This window comes from Oratosquilla oratoria, chromosome 29 (genome assembly GCF_046742065.1).
Source record: "Oratosquilla oratoria isolate Oo_2021 chromosome 29, ASM4674206v1, whole genome shotgun sequence".
Taxonomy (NCBI): Eukaryota; Metazoa; Arthropoda; class Malacostraca; order Stomatopoda; family Squillidae; genus Oratosquilla; species Oratosquilla oratoria.
In genome coordinates this window covers 31,964,223-31,984,222 of record NC_134805.1, presented here as the reverse complement: position 1 = coordinate 31,984,222, position 20,000 = coordinate 31,964,223, and the positions used below count along the sequence as shown (strand labels likewise).

Below are 20,000 nucleotides of genomic sequence, written 5' to 3'. Positions count from 1 at the left end.
ACGGGGGTAGGAGGGGAACTTCATGGACAAATCAGGGTCTCTAGGGATCGATCGAATTCCTCTGATGCCCTTAATCCCCGTCTTCTCAGCTGAGTAAAATGGTCCTGTGTTAGGGGAAGCGCAGACTGAGACGCAGCCGACACAGGCGACGCAGCACAGAGTAAAGGCAGACTTCCTGTTGTTGAATTGAAGTAAAAATTTTAACTTTTCTCTCTCTTAAAATGCTTCTCGATGTACTTCCTCAGCATTTCAAGAGAGAGAGAGAAGCTCAAACTATACTTCAGTTCAGCAACAGGAGATCTGCATTTGGTCTGTGCTGCGTCGCCTGTGTCGCCTGCGTCTCAGCTTGAGTTCAAGCTTATAGATAGCTATCTATATTGGGAATATATGGAATTAAAGACGAAAAAAATTCTGATAAAAATCTTGGATGCCATAAGTCTATCAGTCTATCTATATACCAAAAGGCTTCTTCCGGCCTATAAGGGGGGTAGCCAGACAAAGTATGCACTCACCCTTCACCCAATCCACAGTCATCAACCTCCCTGTTATCAGAAGTACTGTGTAATATTCTGACATATTTTCGGGAGGCGTTTTACTTCTGAATATTGTAAACTTCCGTATTCTCTCTCTTTCGAGAGCTACCTGTATTTTGTCTAATCTTTCAATAAAAAAAAGCGTCATTTTTCTTACGAGAATTATGTACCTCTTCAATTCAGTAATCGAAGGTCGAATTTCGTCAGGATATCTTATCTAGAACCAACAATTACAATTTATCACAGCCTAATCGCTTTATGAACCCGCAATTCCCTTTTATCACATCAACTGTTACTCATCAAAATTGATAGAAAACAAATGTGATGATAATGATGATTACATTCCATTTTTCACGCCCCATCTTCCCTGGCCGAGCGGGTTAGGGCGTCGTTACTTGCGGCGAAGGTCGAGGGGATGGCGGTTCGAACCCTGCTACCGGCAAAGTTGGACTAAGGGCATATTTTATTATATTCCACGCTACAAAATCATCTGAAATGGATACCGTCCTCGCCTACTGATAGGGGGGAGTTTGTGACGTTAAACCAAATCATCACCTTCCCTTGCCTTAATGATGGGCTTTACCACCGTGATTGATGCCAACTAGAGAAGACAGCCATTAGAACATAATAACGAAGGAGACTGCAAGAGACCATACAGCTTACACTGGGCAGTTCCATAGCCATTACCACTTATCATCCCCGTCACTATCAATCTCATTGTCCAAGTCGTTTATATACATAATGAACAATAAGGGTCTCAAAACCGAGCCTTGGGGAACTCCACTAGTAACATTACCCTATTTGGATTTTACACCGTTGATGGTGACCCTCCATTTCTAGTTGGTTCATCTAGAAGCTGAGCCCAAGGACCAACAAAAACATAATCTAGTTTACCTCTCGTGTTCCCCCCTTTCGTACCAGTTAGTCCATTATATCTCAGACTCTCTGCCGCCAGCTGATTTAATTCATCCACCCCGTGACCCTTTCCCTCTGTAGCGAGGAAGATACAAATAGGTCCTGCCCCCTTCCGCATCGGGAGGCACTTTTCCTTATAGGATCTGTTCACACTAGCGGTTTCAGTCGCCGCGGTTCAATTACAATGTAAGTCACTGGATGCGTTCACACACAACCACGCACGTTTTCCTTGACTATTCGGTACCGCCGCGGTTTCTGCACGGTAGTGAAGGGGTGTTTTTTCCAGCGCTTCTATCCTTGAAGGTAATATTGCACCGAAGAAACAGTCATAGAAGTGGTATACGAGAGATTGCGAGGGCAGCAGGGAAGGAGAAAGAAGTGGAAGAAAAAGAGGAGGAAGAGAAAGACGAGGAGAAAGAGGAGGAGGAAGAGAAAGAGGAAAAAAGAGGACACAGAGGAAGGAGAAGAGAAAGGGGAAGAGGAGGAAGAGAAAGAGGAGAAGAAGAAGAGGAGGAGGAGGAGGGGAGAAAAGGGAAGAGAAAGAGGGAGAAAAAGGGGAGGAGACAGAGGAGAAAGAAGAGGAGGAGAAAGAGTAAAAAGTGAAGGGGGAGGAGGAGGAGGAGGAGGAAAAGAAAGAGGGGAAAAAGAGGAAGAGACAGAGGAGAAAGAGGAGGGGGAAGAGAGGGGGAAAGAAGAAGAGGAGGTGGAAAAGGAAGAGGAAGAAAAAGAGGAAGAGACAGAAGAGAGAGAGAGGAGGGGGAAGAGGAGGAGGGAAGAAATGGAGGAGGAGGTAAGCAGTCGCCGGCGCTCAATTCGTGGAGAGAGAGAAATAGTAAGAGGTTAATAGGAGAACGTGTGTGTGTGTGTGTGTGTGTGTGTGTGTGTGTGTGTGTGTGTGTGTGTGTGTGTGTGTGTGTGTGTGTGTGTGTGTGTGTGTTTTTGTGTGTGTTTTGAGAGAGAGAGAGAGAGAGAGAGAGAGAGAGAGAGAGAGAGAGAGAGAGAGAGAGAGAGAGAGAGAGAGAGAGAGAGAGAGAGAGAGAGAGAGAGAGAGAGAGAGAGAGAGAGAGAGAGGCGGCGGCAAATAATTCTAAAAATCTGAGTATGTGAGGGAAGCAAAGAACGTAACACAAGGAGGATTGGGGAATCATACATAAAATGTGATAAAGAACAGAAAGAGTAGATACAAGAAGTGAAGAAAAGAAAAGGTAAAAGAATTCATAGGAAGTAGGGTGAAACGAAGAGAGAAAGAAGTGAGAAGAAGAAAAAAGGAAAATAAGAGAAAAAAGAAGAGGAGGAAAAAGAAAAGGAGGGAAAGGGAAGGAAAAAGGAAATGAGGGAAAGAGAAGGGAAAGGAAGACAAAGGACAGGACAAAAGGAAGGGAAAATTAAAGGAAAAGAAAAGATGAGAGGAAGGTAAAAGCCACTGAGGAGTAGGGAAGCCACGAAAGAATTGGAAAGGGAAGGGAAGGGGTCAAAGGCAGGAGGAAGAAGAAGGGGAGAAGGACAAGTGGTGGATGATAGGCGCCGGGAGGACGGATGCTGGGGAAAGGCCAGGAGGAGGAGGAGGAGGAGGAGGAGGAGGAGGAGGTAGAGGTGGAGAGGGAGGAAGAGGAGAAGGGAGAGGGGAAGAAGAGGAAGTGGAGGAGGGCGAGGAAGAGGAAAAGGAGGGGAATGATAGGAAGAGGAGTAGAAGGAGGAGGAGTACATGGGCAAGGTCGAGGGAGAGGAAGAAAAGGAGGAAGAAATGGAGGAAAAGGAGGAGGAATAGTAAGAGGGAAGGGGAGGAGGGCGAAGAGGAAGGGGAAGAGGGGAGGGGAGGAGGAGGTCGAGGAGGAGGAGGAAAGGAGACGAAGACGAGGAGGAAGAGGAGACGAGGACGAGTACGAGCAGTAGAAAGATGAGGTAGAAAGGGGGAAGAGGAGGAGGAAGAGGAGGAGAAAGAGGGGGAGGAGGAGGAGAGGTAAAGGGAGGAGAACGAAGAAGAGGACGGGGAAGGGAACGAGGACGAAGAGGAGAGGGATGGGGAGGAGGACGAGGAGGAGGAGCCAGGATATAAAAGAAATTCCAAAATTACCTTCAATATGCGTGATCACGTAGCGAATAACACAGGACTACCTCGCCCCCCCCCGTCCCCACCCCCACCCTCCTGTCGTCAACCTGACACACGCCACTCCAAGCCATATTCACTCTCCATCTCTCCTCCTTATGTACTCCCTTCCCCTTACACGATCCGTGGACTCCCTTACAGACTCCATAGAAGCCACTCCCTCAACCAAATACATTAGACTAGTTTCTAGAGGCTGGGTATTAGATCATAAGAAGGTTTTTGGCTTACATACGTAGATATGACAATTAACACACACGGTAGATTCATTCCATAGATAAATAAAATTATAGGGGAAGTATGGGCGTTAACAAATGTAAAACAGATACCCTAGTAATATTTACAACGCCTCGAGATATTCAAATATAAGAAACTACACTTTATCCCCCCAAATGTAATATTCAAAGGCAAGAAACTACACTATCTCCCCCAAATCAAATATTCAGATGTAAGAAACTACACTTTATCTCCCCAAATAAAATATTCGAAGGTAAGGAACTACATTTTATCCCCCCAAATCAAATATTTAAATGTAAGAGACTACACTTTATCACCCCAAACCAAATATTCAAATGTAAGAAACTAAACTTCATCCCCCCAAACCAAACATTCAAATGTAAGATACTACACTTTATCTCCTCAAATCTCCAAAAAACCTTGGTGTGCTGTTTAGTCTAAGCGCAAACTGAGACGCAGGCGACACAGACGACGCAGCAAAGGCAGACTTCCTGTTGCTGAACTGAAGCACATTAAGAATTTCTCTCTTACTTGAAATTATTCTAGATTTACTGCCTCAACATTTCAAGTGAGGGAAAAGCTCAAAATATACTTTCATTCAGCAACAGGAAATCTGTCTTTGGTCTGTGCTGCGTCGCCTGCGTCGCCTGTGTCCCCTGCGTCTCAGTTTACGCTTAGGCTTAAGGAAGAATTTAACACCAATAATGAGCTGACATAACCGAATTAATGAATACAACAACACATTATCAGCCTTATTCTCTTTACAGAACGAAAAACGAATACCACATAAGGCAGAAATAATCACCTGGGCTTCAGATTGGAGGCAAATATTCAACTTCCGGTTACGAGGTAATGGATGGAATCTTTACAAAACATGCTAGAACAAGATTCATGTAGCCAAGATGAGAGTGATCATAGTTCTTATTTATTCATTAATCCATTTAGTTATTAATCCATTTATTTACTTATTCATCTATTCATTTATTTATCTGTTCATCTATCAATGTTATGTGAATGGGACAAGCCACTTAAGAAGGTGGTGAGGAGCCTACGCCAGGAGGCGCTGAGTAGCTGCTGTCTTTGCCCTATGCCCTAGGACTGTTGAGGCGGGTAATAGCCATTGCTGGAAATCGGAGAGAAGTGCGAGATTCGAACCCACAGCTTAAGTGGTTTGGACAAATCACGAGAATGGAGGACAGCAGACTACCCAGCATCTCCCTAAGGCCCTGTTCACACTAGCTGTTTCATCCGCTGCGGTTCAATTACAGTGACTCGACGGAGGCTTTCACACGCAACCGCTCAGTGACTCTAACCCGTAGGTGTGTCACTAAAGTTCCTAAAATAGACTATATAAAAGGCTTAGTGAAAGACTGAACCTCAAGACACAAGGAACAAACAAATGATGATGATATGGTTTAACGGCACAAACTCCACTGTATCGGTAGGCTGGGATGGTACTCCTTTGCTGAAGACTTCGTACCGTGGAAGTTAATGAACCATGCTTTTGGTTTAATTACGTAGGTGGCAGGGTTCAAACTGCCATTCCCTCGACCTTCAGCGCAAATCACGACGACCTAACCAGCTTGGCCAGCGAGCTTCGAACACAGAACCACCTAAAAAAAAAAAAAAAAAAAAAAAAAATTCTCCTGAGTGTGTAGTGGAGTGCCACAAGGACTTCGTTTGCATCCACTTGTCGTGCACAAGCGTTGTGACGTTTTCTAAGTAACTTTTTGTGCAAAGACATGTACACAAATGTGTCTGAATTTATTCTTTTCATCTACGGATATGAATAACATCCCTACTCTATTCTTCTTTGTACTTTTGCTTGACTACAAGAACTTTTGCTTTCGTCTGTGTAATTTCAAATTCTGTAGGTACGTTCATATTGGGCGTGTAGGTTTAAATCATACGTCCATTTCATGTGTCTACGTTCCAATGGCGTGTTTACGTTCAAATTACAAAGTGTTTCTAAACTTACTCAATACGGTAATTACTACATTTCATTATAATGATCATTATCGTTATAATCATTATTAATATTATTATCATTATCATTATCAATATTTTCATTTCTGTTCTTATTATTATTATCATTATTATTCTTACCATTATCATTATTATCATTATTATCATTGTCATTGTTATCATTATCATTATTATTATATTACCCATCATTATTTTCATCACTAATATCATTATTGTTGTCATTATCGTCATTATCACTGTCATCACCACTCCCCCACGGACCAAATCAAACATCATTCTTTCATTATTCTGTGAATTAAAAACTAGTCTCCACTCAAAAAGTAATGGTGATCACTTGTGTTCTACTACCTCTCCATTCTGCTGCATTCGTGAAACTGTGAGTAAAATGAAACAAAAAGAAACTACGAGTGAACTAAAAAAAAATAATAATAACTATGAAAAAAGGACCAATATGCTAAGAGAATGACTAACAATGGATGATGCAGGAGAAAGAAGACACTACGCCTAGAAAAAAAAAAAAAAAAAAAAAAAAAAAAAAAAAAAAAAAAATTGCGGGGTGGGGGGGTGGTGTGAGGTGGTGGTGAGGGGTAGTGAGGGTTGAGGAGACGCAGACATCAGGCACCAGACGATACAACCTCAAGGAACAGAGCTGATGGGCGGAAGAGGGTGGGTGTGGGGGGGTTGGAGTTCTGGTGAGTGGGGGGGAGGGGGAGGTGAGGTGGGAGGAGGGGGCGGTGAGGTGAGGTGAGGGGGGTTGAGACGAACATAAAGGAGGGGAGACGGGTGCAGGAAGAGCGAATATAAACAAATCAGTTGGCACCCAGGCGCCGGCGCCACTGTGGAAGCCAAGTACCCAAAGGTTAGGTGAACAACAAGGCCAGATTTGCCTTCACCTCGAAGGTTTCCAAGCCTATTTTCTCACATACACCGTGTTTATGCCTTGCTGTTTTTTAGCACCAAATGGAGATCAACTCAACGTTGTATAGAATCGTCATGCAACTCTCACGCCCCGTGGAGTTTTGAGAACCCCCTATCTAAAGACGAGCCCCTTTCTTATAAGGGAGCACTTTCCTTTTTATTCTGGCTGCCGTCAGGAGATTTTATTCACTCACATCACATCACCGGTGGCGTAATCAAAAGCAAGCTGGTCTTCCATTCGCATAGTTGTGGGTTCGAACCCCGCACTCCTTTCCGATTCCCGGTAGTGAAGCCTCGTTTACACGTGGCAAGTTGAAAGTCAAGTGTGCAAGTTACTTACTACAAATTACTTGATACAAGTTACTTGCCGCGTGTAAACATCTGCTTGACAAATAAAATTGACGTTTACACACGGCAAGTAACTTGCACACTTGACTTGCCTCTCAACTTGCCCCGTGTAAACGAGGCTTGACTGTTACCTGCCTCAACCGTCCCTAAAATGCACAGGGTAAAGGTGAAGGCTTCAGCGTCTCCTGACGTAGACTCCTCACCTTCGTATCTCTGTAGCAATAGAAGTTAATCTTCTTGATTCACCTTTCCCTAAAGCAAGTTGGATTATTTTATGACCTCGGGCATATCTATACGTAATTTCCTTTTATGATTTTGTTTTCATGAGGACATGTCACTAGATTTTAATGATTCAGTGATTATATTGGTTAAGAGTTTTATTATATATGCTTTCATGTGCCGTCTACAATATTATGAGCCACATCTGGTTCACACTCAAAATTATATAAACTCGGATTTTATGTGCAGAAGACAAAAATGGCTGCGGCCGCATGAGCACCCTGTGTGTGTGTGTGTGTGTGTGTGTGTACATGCGAGTACATGAGCTCTTGTATATACGTATGTATAATTGTGTGTGTATATGTTTTTATGCGAGTATATGAGGGCGTGTAAATACGCATGCATAATTGTATGTGTGTGTGTGTGTGTGTGTGTGTGTGTGTGTGTGTGTGTGTGTGTGTGTGTGTGTGTGTGTGTGTGTGTGTGTGTGTGTGTGTGTGTGTGTGCGTGTGTATATGCGTACATTTGCGTGTATATATAATATATATATATATGACCACATGTTTATAAGCGAGGATGCGCACATATATACCCGCGTGTGTACGTGCGTGTGCGCGCAACTGTGTACGTTAGCATGCGCGCGCATGCGCAACAGGAGATACCGGAGGTTGAGGAACGTGGGAGATATGAGTAAATGGTGAAGAGCGTGACGGATATGAAGGGAGATGACAAACGTAAGACACGTGCGATTTGCACGCTCGAGTGTCAGCAGGAGGAGGAGGAGGAGGGGTTGGCCACATGAGGGTCACTCAGGCTTGTGTGTGTGTGTGTGTGTGTGTGTGTGTGTGTGTGTGTGTGTGTGTGTGTGTGTGTGTGTGTGTGTGTGTGTGTGTGTGTGTGTGTGAATAATAATAATAATAATAATAATAATAATAATAATAATAATAATAATAATAATAATAATAATAATAATAATAATAATAATAATAATGATAATAATAATAATAATAATGATGATGATAATGATAATGATAATAATAATGATAATAATAACAACAATAATAATAGTAAATCTAGGACTGGATTAAAATTAAGTGATGGTGTGCACTATGGAAAGTGTATGTGCCTGTGTGTGTGTTGTGTGTGTGTGTGTGTGTGTGTGTGTGTGTGTGTGTGTGTGTGTGTGTGTGTGTGTGTGTGTGTGTGTGTGTGTGTGTGTGTGTGTGTGTGTGTGTGTGTGTGTGCCCCAAAGCTGAAGATCATCTGAGAGAACGTTTCTGTATCCAATTTCTGTATGGGTAGGACATAAGGAATTTGAATAATAGTATAAAAAAAAAAAAAAAAAATGGTGAATATGAGGGGCCTACACCAGGAAGCGTTAAGTGGCTGCGGCCGAAGCCGTTACCCTTGCCTAATGTACTCTGCCTGTTAGGGCAGATAACAGTCACTGGTGGGAATATGAGAGAAGTGCGGGATTCGAACCCACAACTAAGCGAATGCGAGACCAGCACGCTTCCTACTACGCCACCAGCGCACATTGCGAAGAAAATCCCACAAAATGCAAAGATGATTAAAGATCAAAAGATGAAATAAAATAATAAGTTTAACATTCATGTTCAGATTCCATAGTGAACTATGTATAAACTAGTTGAACCCTACACTAGACGATGAACATAGTGTTATCACACTGGGCTATTTTTCCTCCGACTGTTGGAGCAAATTTGCAGCTTTCGGGAAGGAATCTGATATCCTGGAGGAAAATAATTTCCCTCCAGCATATCAAATGACATCCTATATAAATTGTTGAGAAAACAAAATAATCTGCCATAGTGATTTGACTGCGGAAAAAATTCTGGTGGACGATTCCGCCGATGAGTTGGAGGTTGGAGGAAAAATAGCCCAGTGTGATAACGCCGGGCTTCCTCGAGGAACGAGCAACGCGTATGACGTAATTTTTTGTATTCATTATGGCTAATGTCGTCAGGAGATTTTATTCAACTGATGAAAAATTCTTACTGGGATTGTTTAGACTTATCTCAATAACTCGTGTCATCGTTTTATATCTTATTGGGCAAACTCTTGTGAATTTTATTCAGCTGAAGAGAAACGAGGAGGGTTAAGAAATAACCTCATTTACTACGTCTGTTCTGTTGTCTTATAAAGGATTACAAAGGATTACAAAGGCGGAGCATGACGACAGGAGACCTTTTGGTCTATAACCAGGTCGGATGCGAAAAAAATATAATGATAAATAAGATAAAAATAAAATAAATAAAATAAGAATTATAATATAAATAATAATGAATAAAATAAATAAATGCATGCAATGTCCTACACATTCACCCTAACATGAGATAAATTTATTCAACTGAAGAAAACCCGTGGCTTATACTTGTGGAAGGCCATTAGGCAGGGACATCTGGTTTGTTAATGATGTCTTAAGTCCACTCCAAAGGAAACGTTTTACACCGAGGAAATTATATTCTTAAGTCTCAAAGAAAAGAAAAAAAAAAAAGAAAAAAAAAAAAAAAAGGGGGGGCGGGAGGACACTACACAGGAGGAGGGCCAGTGTCTTCGTCTTAAGTCGAGAGTTCTGAGCTTTGCTGAGGGAATGAGCCTGACCCGACATCTAAATCGCCTGTTAGTACCTGAGTTAAGTGACTGGAGATGAGGCCCTGTGTTCACGGCGGGGAACGCGGTGTTCACCTACTGGGAACACTCGTGGAACCAGACGTGTACACCTCGTTAACATGGAGACTGATCTCCACGCGCTTGTTGAGTAAAGACACAGGTGCAAACACACACACACGCACACACACACACATTCACACACACACTCACACGAAAAGACACACACAGACGCAGACACACACATACACGCAAAGACACACACATGCACGCACGCACACACACACACACACACACACACACACACACATGAAACATGAAAAGACACACACATACACGCAAAGGCACACACACACACATACATGAAAACATACACACACACACACACACACACACATACACACACGTAAAGACACACACACACACACACACACACACACACACACACACACACACACACACACACACATTGTAAAACCTCATCGTCTGCCATTTCATTTTTTTCTTCCAATCTTTCCAGTTTGTATGGTACCTTTATCCTCCTTTGACTCTCTCCTTTGGATATACAGGTAAACGTCGACTTACGATGGCCGCGACTTACGATTGTTCGACTTTACGATGACGACGACGACGACATGATAATTTAACCCCTTCCATACGGTGCCGCACACGTAGGCGTCATGAGGAGCAAGTGGATTCGCGACGCTGCCATATCGACGTCCTTGATTATATTTATTGTAGTCGCCCCTGTGTTTTTACATTCTCTCAAATGTACCCTGAATCCCATTCTCTGTGGTTTTCAAAATTCGCGGGTGAAAGAGAGAACGATCGATATAAGCGGTGACTATATTTTATGATGCGAGTATTATTACGTCACGTCGTACGGCTGGCATTGGCTGTTGCCCGCGAGATTTAAGTTCCGTACTGAAAATACATATTATAGTGTTTGAATATGGTAAAAAGGATAAAAATAATTAAATAAACTACTGTACATGTTTAATAGGCTATATTCAGTATCTCTGGTGGTTAATATACAGGTAAGCTAGGTACAGTGACCACGGAACAGAGTGATACACAAATTGGGGATCGACTTACGATGAAATCGTCTTACGATGGCTCTATCGAAACCTAATGCCATCGTAAGTCGACGTTTACCTGTATACTGGCATTGAATTCCATACGCCATATTTCAATCCAGTCATATATATCACATAGATCAGATTGCAGGGTTTCAGATGACCCGCTGTTAATTCCATTCGTTCTTTGAGGTCATCTGCAAACATCCTTTCTCTCAGATCTTTTATGCAAACAAGGAACATGATTGGAACATGACTGGAACTCCATTACAACAGCTCTCCGACCCGAGTCTTCTTTGCGAATTCCCTTTTTCATCTTCTTCATTAAAAAAAAAAAAAAAAAAAAAAAAAAAAAAAATAACCTTTCACTTTACCCTTCACAGTTGCTTCTTGCGCGGTACTTGAGTCAAACGCTTTCTTCAAATCTATTTACATGTACCTGAGGCTGTCCGACACCGGAGGAATTCCATCACAATTACTTAAGAGATTAGATGCACCAGACTCTTCCTGCTTTGAATTATTCGAAATTATTGTCATGTTTAATTTATTTTCCAGATGGTCAGTCCATTTGTCCGAATTTATCTTTCTAGTAGCTTATACACCATGCGTGTAAGTGACAATATTCAGTAATTGAATGGACCCTTTCTGCTTCTCCTTTTAACGAGAATTATGCTCATTTCCATATGAAAAGGATTCTGCCTGTTCTTAGCGAGTTCTCATAATGACGAAAGGGTCCTTGCTGTTTCTTTTTTCAGTGAGGATTTCCACGTGAAAGGGATTCTGCACCTATCTTAATATTTTTCTTAGTTCGCAACTCTTGTCTAACGCGCTAATTGCATCTAACCTCTACCAGTTTTTTTTATATACTTTTTTTTCTAGGTTTTTCTTCTTCTCTTGCTCTTTCTCATACTCGATAACTCCTCTTTGTCACATCTCTCTAACAGCAAATCATTAGATTCAGTTCATTCAGGATTAATTTTTTTACCACTAAAGCTTAATGTTTGTTTTCTTTTCTAATTTATCCTGTACTCTTTATGATGATTTCAACATCCTATTTTTACTTCCCAATTAATGTATTCCTTCCCTTTTTTTTTGTATCTGTTTTGTACGCTTACTCCTATCGTTACAGCATCTCTTACTTTTTCATCTTTTGTATTCTTGGTTTTCTTGAATTTATTGAATTCGAGATTTCTCTTCACCTCTTGTAATATCAATGTTACCAACTGTGAGTTTGAGCTTGTGCGTGCGTGCGGGTGTGTGTGTGTGTGTGTGTGTGTGTGTGTGTGTGTGTGTGTGTGTGTGTGTGTGTGTGTGTGTGTGTGTGTGCGTGTATGCAGGTGTGTACATGAGTGGACGCGTGTGTACACATGTTCGTGTACGTATACATTTATGCATTTCCAACAAAAACAACAACAACAACAACAAAATATCGAGAGTTAATGTACTTAATCAAGGCATAGTGTTCTTGCCTAAGGCAAAGTCTTCATCGACCTCCACTCACCTTGTGGTACGATCGGGTATGGACCCACTAAGCCACTCAGCTTCTTGTGACTGTTTTTCTTCTTTCCTCTTCTGCCCTTCTTCCTCTTCCTCTTCCTCTTTCTCTTTTGATTATCTTGTCGCGCGGAGGAGGAGGAGGAGGAAGAGGAGGACGAGGAGGACGAGGTATTCGACGACGACGGGACAGAATTCGAAGACGAAGGAGACGAAGACGACGCGGAGGAGGTGGACGACGAGGACGAGGAGGAGGTTTGGGAGGAGGAGGAGGAGGAGGAGGAAGTGGACGAGTTACTGGAGGAGACTGCTTCAGCCTTGGAGACGTTGTAGTAATGTGCCGGAGCGGGCATCATCCGCGACGAGAGCCGCGTGGCCGCGCGCTCCGTCTTGTTGCTGATCACCACCAAATCTGAAAAGAAGAAAACGGAAACATTTTACCAGACTTCGCCGGAACTTGCCCCCCAAAAGACATAAACACAAGGATGTCACTACGGTGGGTATGGTCGTGAATTTCACTCTCAATTTTGCAGGGGTATCAGTGCATGACGGCATGGGCAGAGCAAACGAGACCTAAGACTATGCATGCAGACTTTGATCAAGACAATCATTACCGTATCTGAAATACGCAAGTAGATATTTCATTGACTACAGGATGAATATACATAAAGAACATAACATACAATCAAACATACAATAAATCATGACTCTCAGGCATTACACATACCCAGGTAATAAACACAATACTGTAATAAAATACGATACAAATGTAGCCTAATATATATATATATATATATATATATATATATATATATATATATATATATATATATATATATATATATATATATATATATCTCAGCATGGCTGGCATATGACCGAAGCTGCGACATAGCAAATAAGAGATAAAAAAATAAAATAAAAAAATAAATGGAATAAGATAAACAAAATAAAATGAAATAATTAAATAAATAATGAAAGCATATATATATATATATATATGTTGAGACATTCTGACAGGTTGATGTAAGCGGAATAGGAAACACAGGAGTCTTAGTCTTGAGTTTATTCCTGACTAGTTTCGCAGGTATGCTTTTTCAAAGGAATATGTGTACAAATGGGCTGTGGGCATTATATACATGGGGTGGACCTCACCACCTCTCCGAGTTGTCATAGTTGGTGGCGAATGTGAACATCACATTGTGGCTCATGTAACAATGAAGATATTTTTACAATTAAATATGATAACACTAATACCAAAGAAATTATTAATAGAAAATGTAACAATAGTAATGGTAACGATGAAGATAAATTAATAATATTAACAATAATAACAAAAATGATAGTAGCAATACAGGAAATAATAACAATAAAATAAAAGTAATAATAATAAAAACAATAATAAAAATGATAATACTAATAACCAAGAAATAAAAATTATTAATAGTAATTATGACAATAATAGTGAAAACAATGATAATTAAATATTTAAATAGTAACAATAATAATAACAATAATAATAATAAAGATAATGAAAGTAATAATAATGAAGATGGTAATAATAAAAATAAAAATGTAATGATAAAATTATAAATATAGAAATAATAAATAATAGTTATAATAACAATGATAATAATAATAGTGTTGAAAATAAATAGTAACAAATAGCATTAAAAGAATAAATCATGATAAAAAGTTGGGGCAAGGTAGCATGGAGGAACTTCAGAGTGAAAGGAAGAAAGCTGAAGAGGGTAGGTCGAAGTGGGAAAAAGGTATCTACTTAGGGTCGGGGGGTCTGGGAAGCCATTCTTGGAGGGCAAGTGTCGCGGTAGATTTTGTCCATTTCGAGTCACCAGTTCTCTTGTTTGTGTTTTTGTGGTTGGCAATGTAAAGTGATTCAATTATTTTCCGTTGTTTCTTGTGTAGTCCTTTAGCTAGAATGGTGGAACCCTCCCAGTTAGGCAAATGTCCCTCTGTGTCAATGTGGTTAACTAGAGCGTTGGTTTCTCGGTGGTGTCTAATGTCCGCTTTGTGTTCCTTGAGTCTGTTGTCAAGTCCTCTGTATGTCTCTCCGTAGTATGCACAGTCACATCCTTTGCAGGGACACTTGACCACCAACAGAACCAAGACGAACCGTGACAATAGCATCGTTTACAAAATTCCCTGCAATGGATGTGACTGTTATTAGTATTATCATTTTTATTATTGTTTTTATTATTATTACTTTTATTTTATTGTTATTATTTCCTGTATTGCTACTATCATTTTTGTTATTATTGTTAATATTATTAATTTATCTTCATCGTTACCATTACTATTGTTACATTTTCTATTAATAATTTCTTTGGTATTAGTGTTATCATATTTAATTGTAAAAATATCTTCATTGTTACATGAGCCACAATGTGATGTTCACATTCGCCACCAACTATGACAACTCGGAGAGGTGGTGAGGTCCACCCCATGTATATAATGCCCACAGCCCATTTGTACACATATTCCTTTGAAAAAGCATACCTGCGAAACTAGTCAGGAATAAACTCAAGACTAAGACTCCTGTGTTTCCTATTCCGCTTACATATATATATATATATATATATATATATATATTTATATATATATATTATATATTGTATATATATTTATATATTCCTGTGCCCTGAGTACATAACAGACACAAGGCGATGAGACTGGGTGGACCCTGGGGCTAATCACATGTGTTGCCATGACAACGGCGAACCTTCAACCTCTTCGAAACGGTGACGCATTTGATAAAATTAGTTCTGGCCATCGCCAGATGATTTTATTCAGCAAATGCGTGCGCTCGAGGGGTCTCGTTTAACAAAACCCCTCACTGCCTACCGTTACCAAATAAATAGATATATGAGTCTTAAATCTATGAATAAATTTATAGGTAAATGAAATAGATATATGCATATAATGAAAAATAAAAAACAGATAACCAAAAGGTAAAATTAATATAAAGAATAAAACAGAGCGAGAAAGAGAGGGAGAGTGAGAGAAAAAATGAAAGAGAAAGAGAAAAAGCGAGAGAAAGGGAGAGAGAGAGAGAGTGTGTGTGTGTGTGTGTGTGTGTGTGTGTGTGTGTGTGTGTGTGTGTGTGCGTATGAGAGAGAGAGAGAGAGAGAGAGAGAGAGAGAGATATGCGTCCAACATTTTCAGTCATACAAGGCTGACGTGGAGCGAGCAAAGTGGAGTAATTTTCACTTAGAATCAATAACAGAAAACCTTGTTCAAAAAATCTTCGTAGCGGTTAATCATAAAGAAATAGCACCATTACCGCGTAGTTTGTATTCTTAATATTCTATAAGAAGTTTGTATTCTTAATAACACCATAAGAAAAATATTTGAACTCGATAAAAGAATGATTACATTCGCGCTGAGCGTCCAGGTGAAATGTGACGATCAAATGGTGTAAATTATGTATATTTACACCAACTCGTTTCCTTCTTGATCCATCGAGTCAGATGGATCCAACTCTGCCCATGTAGTTCAGCCTAAATAGTCCACTGCAGCACCGGGCTATCCTCTACGGAACGATACAGATTTTGTACCCCACCACGGTGGCTTAATCTTGATAAGGTTGTCTGTATTGTGAGAAGTTTTTGGTATGTTGGTATAATAAGCTTGCACAGGTTCATACAATACACCAATTCCTTAACTTTGTCCACCACAAGCAAAATCCAAACCAAAGTCAAAACAAGAACAGGACAGTTCACTTCAGAAATAGAACTAATAGCATGACGTCATGAGAAGGCACGAAAAGTGCCAGCCAGCCCACTGTCGCACTTCCTGATGACGCAGATCGTTACTTTTGTTTCTGGGGTGAAGTGACCTGTTCTTGTTTCGACCTTGTCTCACGCGTACTGCCACGTGGGCGAAAGTGCAAAGCTTCTGAGGGTTGCGGCCTTTCCCATGCTCACTATGGTCGACTTATACGAAAAACAAATAAACAAATAGATAAATAAATAAATAAATAAAACGAAAAATGAATAAAAATATAAATAAACAAATAATAAATAAATAAACAAACAAATAAATAAATAAACCGAAAATAAATAAATATATAAATAAATAGATAATAAATAAACAGAAAAATGAATAAATAGATAAATAAACGAATGAATAAACGAATAAAAGAATAAGAATAAAAAATATAAAAAAGAGCTGGCGATCTTCCTCTCATTATCTTGTGTCACTCTTTTCCTTATCATGGCTGCGCTCCCCCTACTCCATTCACCTCTTGGACATTTTTAAATAATTTATTCTGCTAATAATTCTATCTACATTAGAACTGTGGTACCCCACTGGGCCCATAAGGAATCTATTTTATTTTTCTATTCATCTGTTTATCAATAAATTCATTTATCTACTTTTTATTCAATTATTTTACTGGAAGTAAGAGGAATGTTGTACCCTGGTATAAAATACTTGCCATCAGATTTGTCAGCTCAATCTGCTTTCTTGTTGGCGTCCACAGATGATATCGTGATACGTACACAGATACACACACACACACACACACACACACACACACACACACACACACACACACACACACACACACACACACACACACACACATACACACGCACACACACATACACACGCACAAACACACACACACACACACACACACACACACACACACACGACTCGATGGCGCAATTGGTAGAATTCCCGGCCGCCACTACGGCGGTCCGGGTTCGAATCCTGCCCAGGGCTGAAATAATTTCGGTATCGCTGCGCTGTGAGTCGTTACTCCAACTCTCGTAGGCGCGGAGTTGGGTGTGTGTGTGTGCGTGTAAGGTCACAGCATTACCCATAGATCGGTTATATATTAGCTCTGAGCTCTCTTCCGGGAGGGAAATAGCTGTCAATCACGAGTCCAACACGTGATCCAAGACCATGGTGAATCACACACACATACACACACACACGCACACATACACACACACACGCGCGCGCGCGCGCACACATACACAATAAACAAATAAATAAATGAATAAATAAATAAATCCACCTTTGAATATCCAAAAGGAAGAACTGGCCACCTTTAAGGAGATTAATTGGTTAAAGGCGAGCAAACGATTTTCTTCAGCTTAGAAGAACCCTTGGGCTATAAAGGGTTGGGTTATATGGATACAGGGGCTCGCGTCAAGGCTGGGATTAAGGCCCACCTGTTACAACAAAGGCTGGGTGGGATTCTGGCCGGGGATGGAGCGCGCAACCAGAGCATGCGAACGAGAGAGAGGGAGAGAGGAAGAGGGGGAGAGAGGGAGAGAGGGGCGATGAGAGGGAAAGAGGAAGGAAGAAAGCGATGGAGAGAGGGAAGGATGAAGAGAGGGGTGATGAGAGAGAAGGAGGAAGAGAGAGAGGGAGGGAGAGAGGGAGAGAGGAAGAGAGGGGCAATGAGAGGAAAAAGAGGAAGGGAGAGAGCGAGGGAGGGAGTAGTGTGGGAGAGATGAAGAGAGGGGCGATGAGAGGGAAAGAGGAAGGGAGAGAGGGTGAGAGGGGCGAGGAGAGGGAAAGAGGAAGGGAGAGAGGGAGAGAGGGAGGAATGAAGAGAGGGGCGATGAGAGGGAAAGAGGAAGGGAGAGAGCGAGGGAGAGAGGGTGAGAGGGAAGGAAGGAGAGAAGGAGGGAAAAAGGAGGAAGCATAGGAAGAAAAGGAGGGAGACATAAAGGGAGATTAGAAGGGAGAAGAAGGAAGAGGAGGAAGAGGAGGGAGATTAGAAGGGCAAAAAAGAGGGAGAGAAGGAGGAAGAGGAGGGAGAATAGGGAGAGAAAGAGGAGCAAAAGAGAGAAGGTGAAGGAGGGAAGGACAGAAGAAAGAGAGCAAGTGAGAGAAGGGGAGAGGGGGAGATGGTAGAAGGGAAATGGGTTAAGAAAATTTTTGTACTTTACTTAAGTTCATATCTGTGTTTATCATTTGGGCTTGTGTTGAATGAGTGTATGAACGTATACGTTTACCAAACGTGCGAGGGATCTGGTGTGTATGTGTGTGTGTGTGTGTGTGTGTGTGTGTGTGTGTGTGTGTGTGTGTGTGTGTGTGTGTGTGAGTGTGTGTATGCGTGTGTGTGTATATACTTGTATGTATGTTTATGTTTAGATGCGTAAGTCTACACGGACGTGGAAATTTAATCTTATGCTCAGGCGAGATAATGTCTGTGTGTGTGAAACTATACAATATCTATTCCTTGAGAACTAAATGTCATGTTTAAATCTTTTATCTTTGCTAACGCCAGAAAACTTTATTTAGTTCAGGGGGGTATTTCTGACACACACACACACACGCACACACACACACACACACACACACACACACACACACACACACACACACACACACACACACACACATACACACACACACACACACAAATCTATCTTAACTAAACCATTCGATCTGATTATTTCCGCCTATGAAGACCTTCAATTGGTTCACATGAATATATTCATGCATGTATGCATCCACTCTTATGTATACATAAGTAGATATGACTCTATTCACGACTTCTTGAGGTAAATTGGTCATTTAAACGACTCCTTGTACAATGGATGTGTAATCATATGACTGGAACCTGTGTGTGATTTACCATGGTCTTGGATGATGTGTTGGACTCGTGATCGGCAGTGGTTACCCTTCCTGATGAGAGATCAGAGTTCATGTATACCCGATCTATGGGCATGTGTGTATGTGTGTGTGTATATATATGTGTGTGTTTGTGTATGTGTGTGTGTGTATATATGTGTGTATGTGTATGTGTGTATGTGTATATGTATATATACATGTATATATATATATATATATATATATATATATATATATATATATATATATATATGTGTGTGTGTGTGTGTGTGTGTGTGTGTGTGAGTGTGGGTGTGTGTGTGTGTGTGTGTGTGTTTTATGTGTGTGCGCACGTGCGTGTATGTGTCTATATGCGTACAAGTCCGTGCGTACGTGTAAGATATGTGCGTGCGTGTGTATCTACCTAATTGTAAGTATACAGGAAGAGAGCTACACTCGAGGGGTTCTGTCTCTTATTCTCCAATTACCATCCTCATTTTAATTTCATATATGGATCCAGCTTGTGTTATATCATCTCCTACAGCGTGTGCGTGTGTACGTGTACGTTTTTGTGCATGTGTATGTCTGTGTACGTGTGTGTGCATGTGCACGGATGCACGATTTATTGAAGTTAGGTTTTATTACGCTTCTGGTTAGAACTTCTCCAAACAAGCATGACCTCCTGCCTGTCCTCTTCACCTCTTCCTCCTCCTCCTCTTCCTCTTCCTCCTCTCACCCTCCACCCTCCTCTCCCTCCATCATCCATTCCTCAGCCCTCAAGGATCTTTCTTCTCTATCCACTTCAATCTCTCCTTTCTATCCATTTCTGTTTTTCTTTTTTATCCATTTCCACATGTAAAACTCATCATCACAACCATCATCAGAATCACAACCACGACTACTACTACCACTATCGTCATCATTAACTACACAACACAACCACAATCA

General features: G+C 41.0%; 1 protein-coding gene across 1 annotated transcript in view; it reads right to left on the bottom strand.

Annotated features, from left to right (window-relative positions):
* LOC143040697 (protein Wnt-4-like) overlaps nucleotides 1-20,000 on the bottom strand; it is a 333,549-nt gene that overhangs the window by 166,973 nt on the left and 146,576 nt on the right. The window contains exon 2 of the mRNA XM_076212018.1: nucleotides 12,466-12,870. Within this exon, the coding sequence (XP_076068133.1) occupies nucleotides 12,466-12,870 (405 nt within the window). The remainder of the gene's footprint in view (nucleotides 1-12,465; nucleotides 12,871-20,000) is intronic.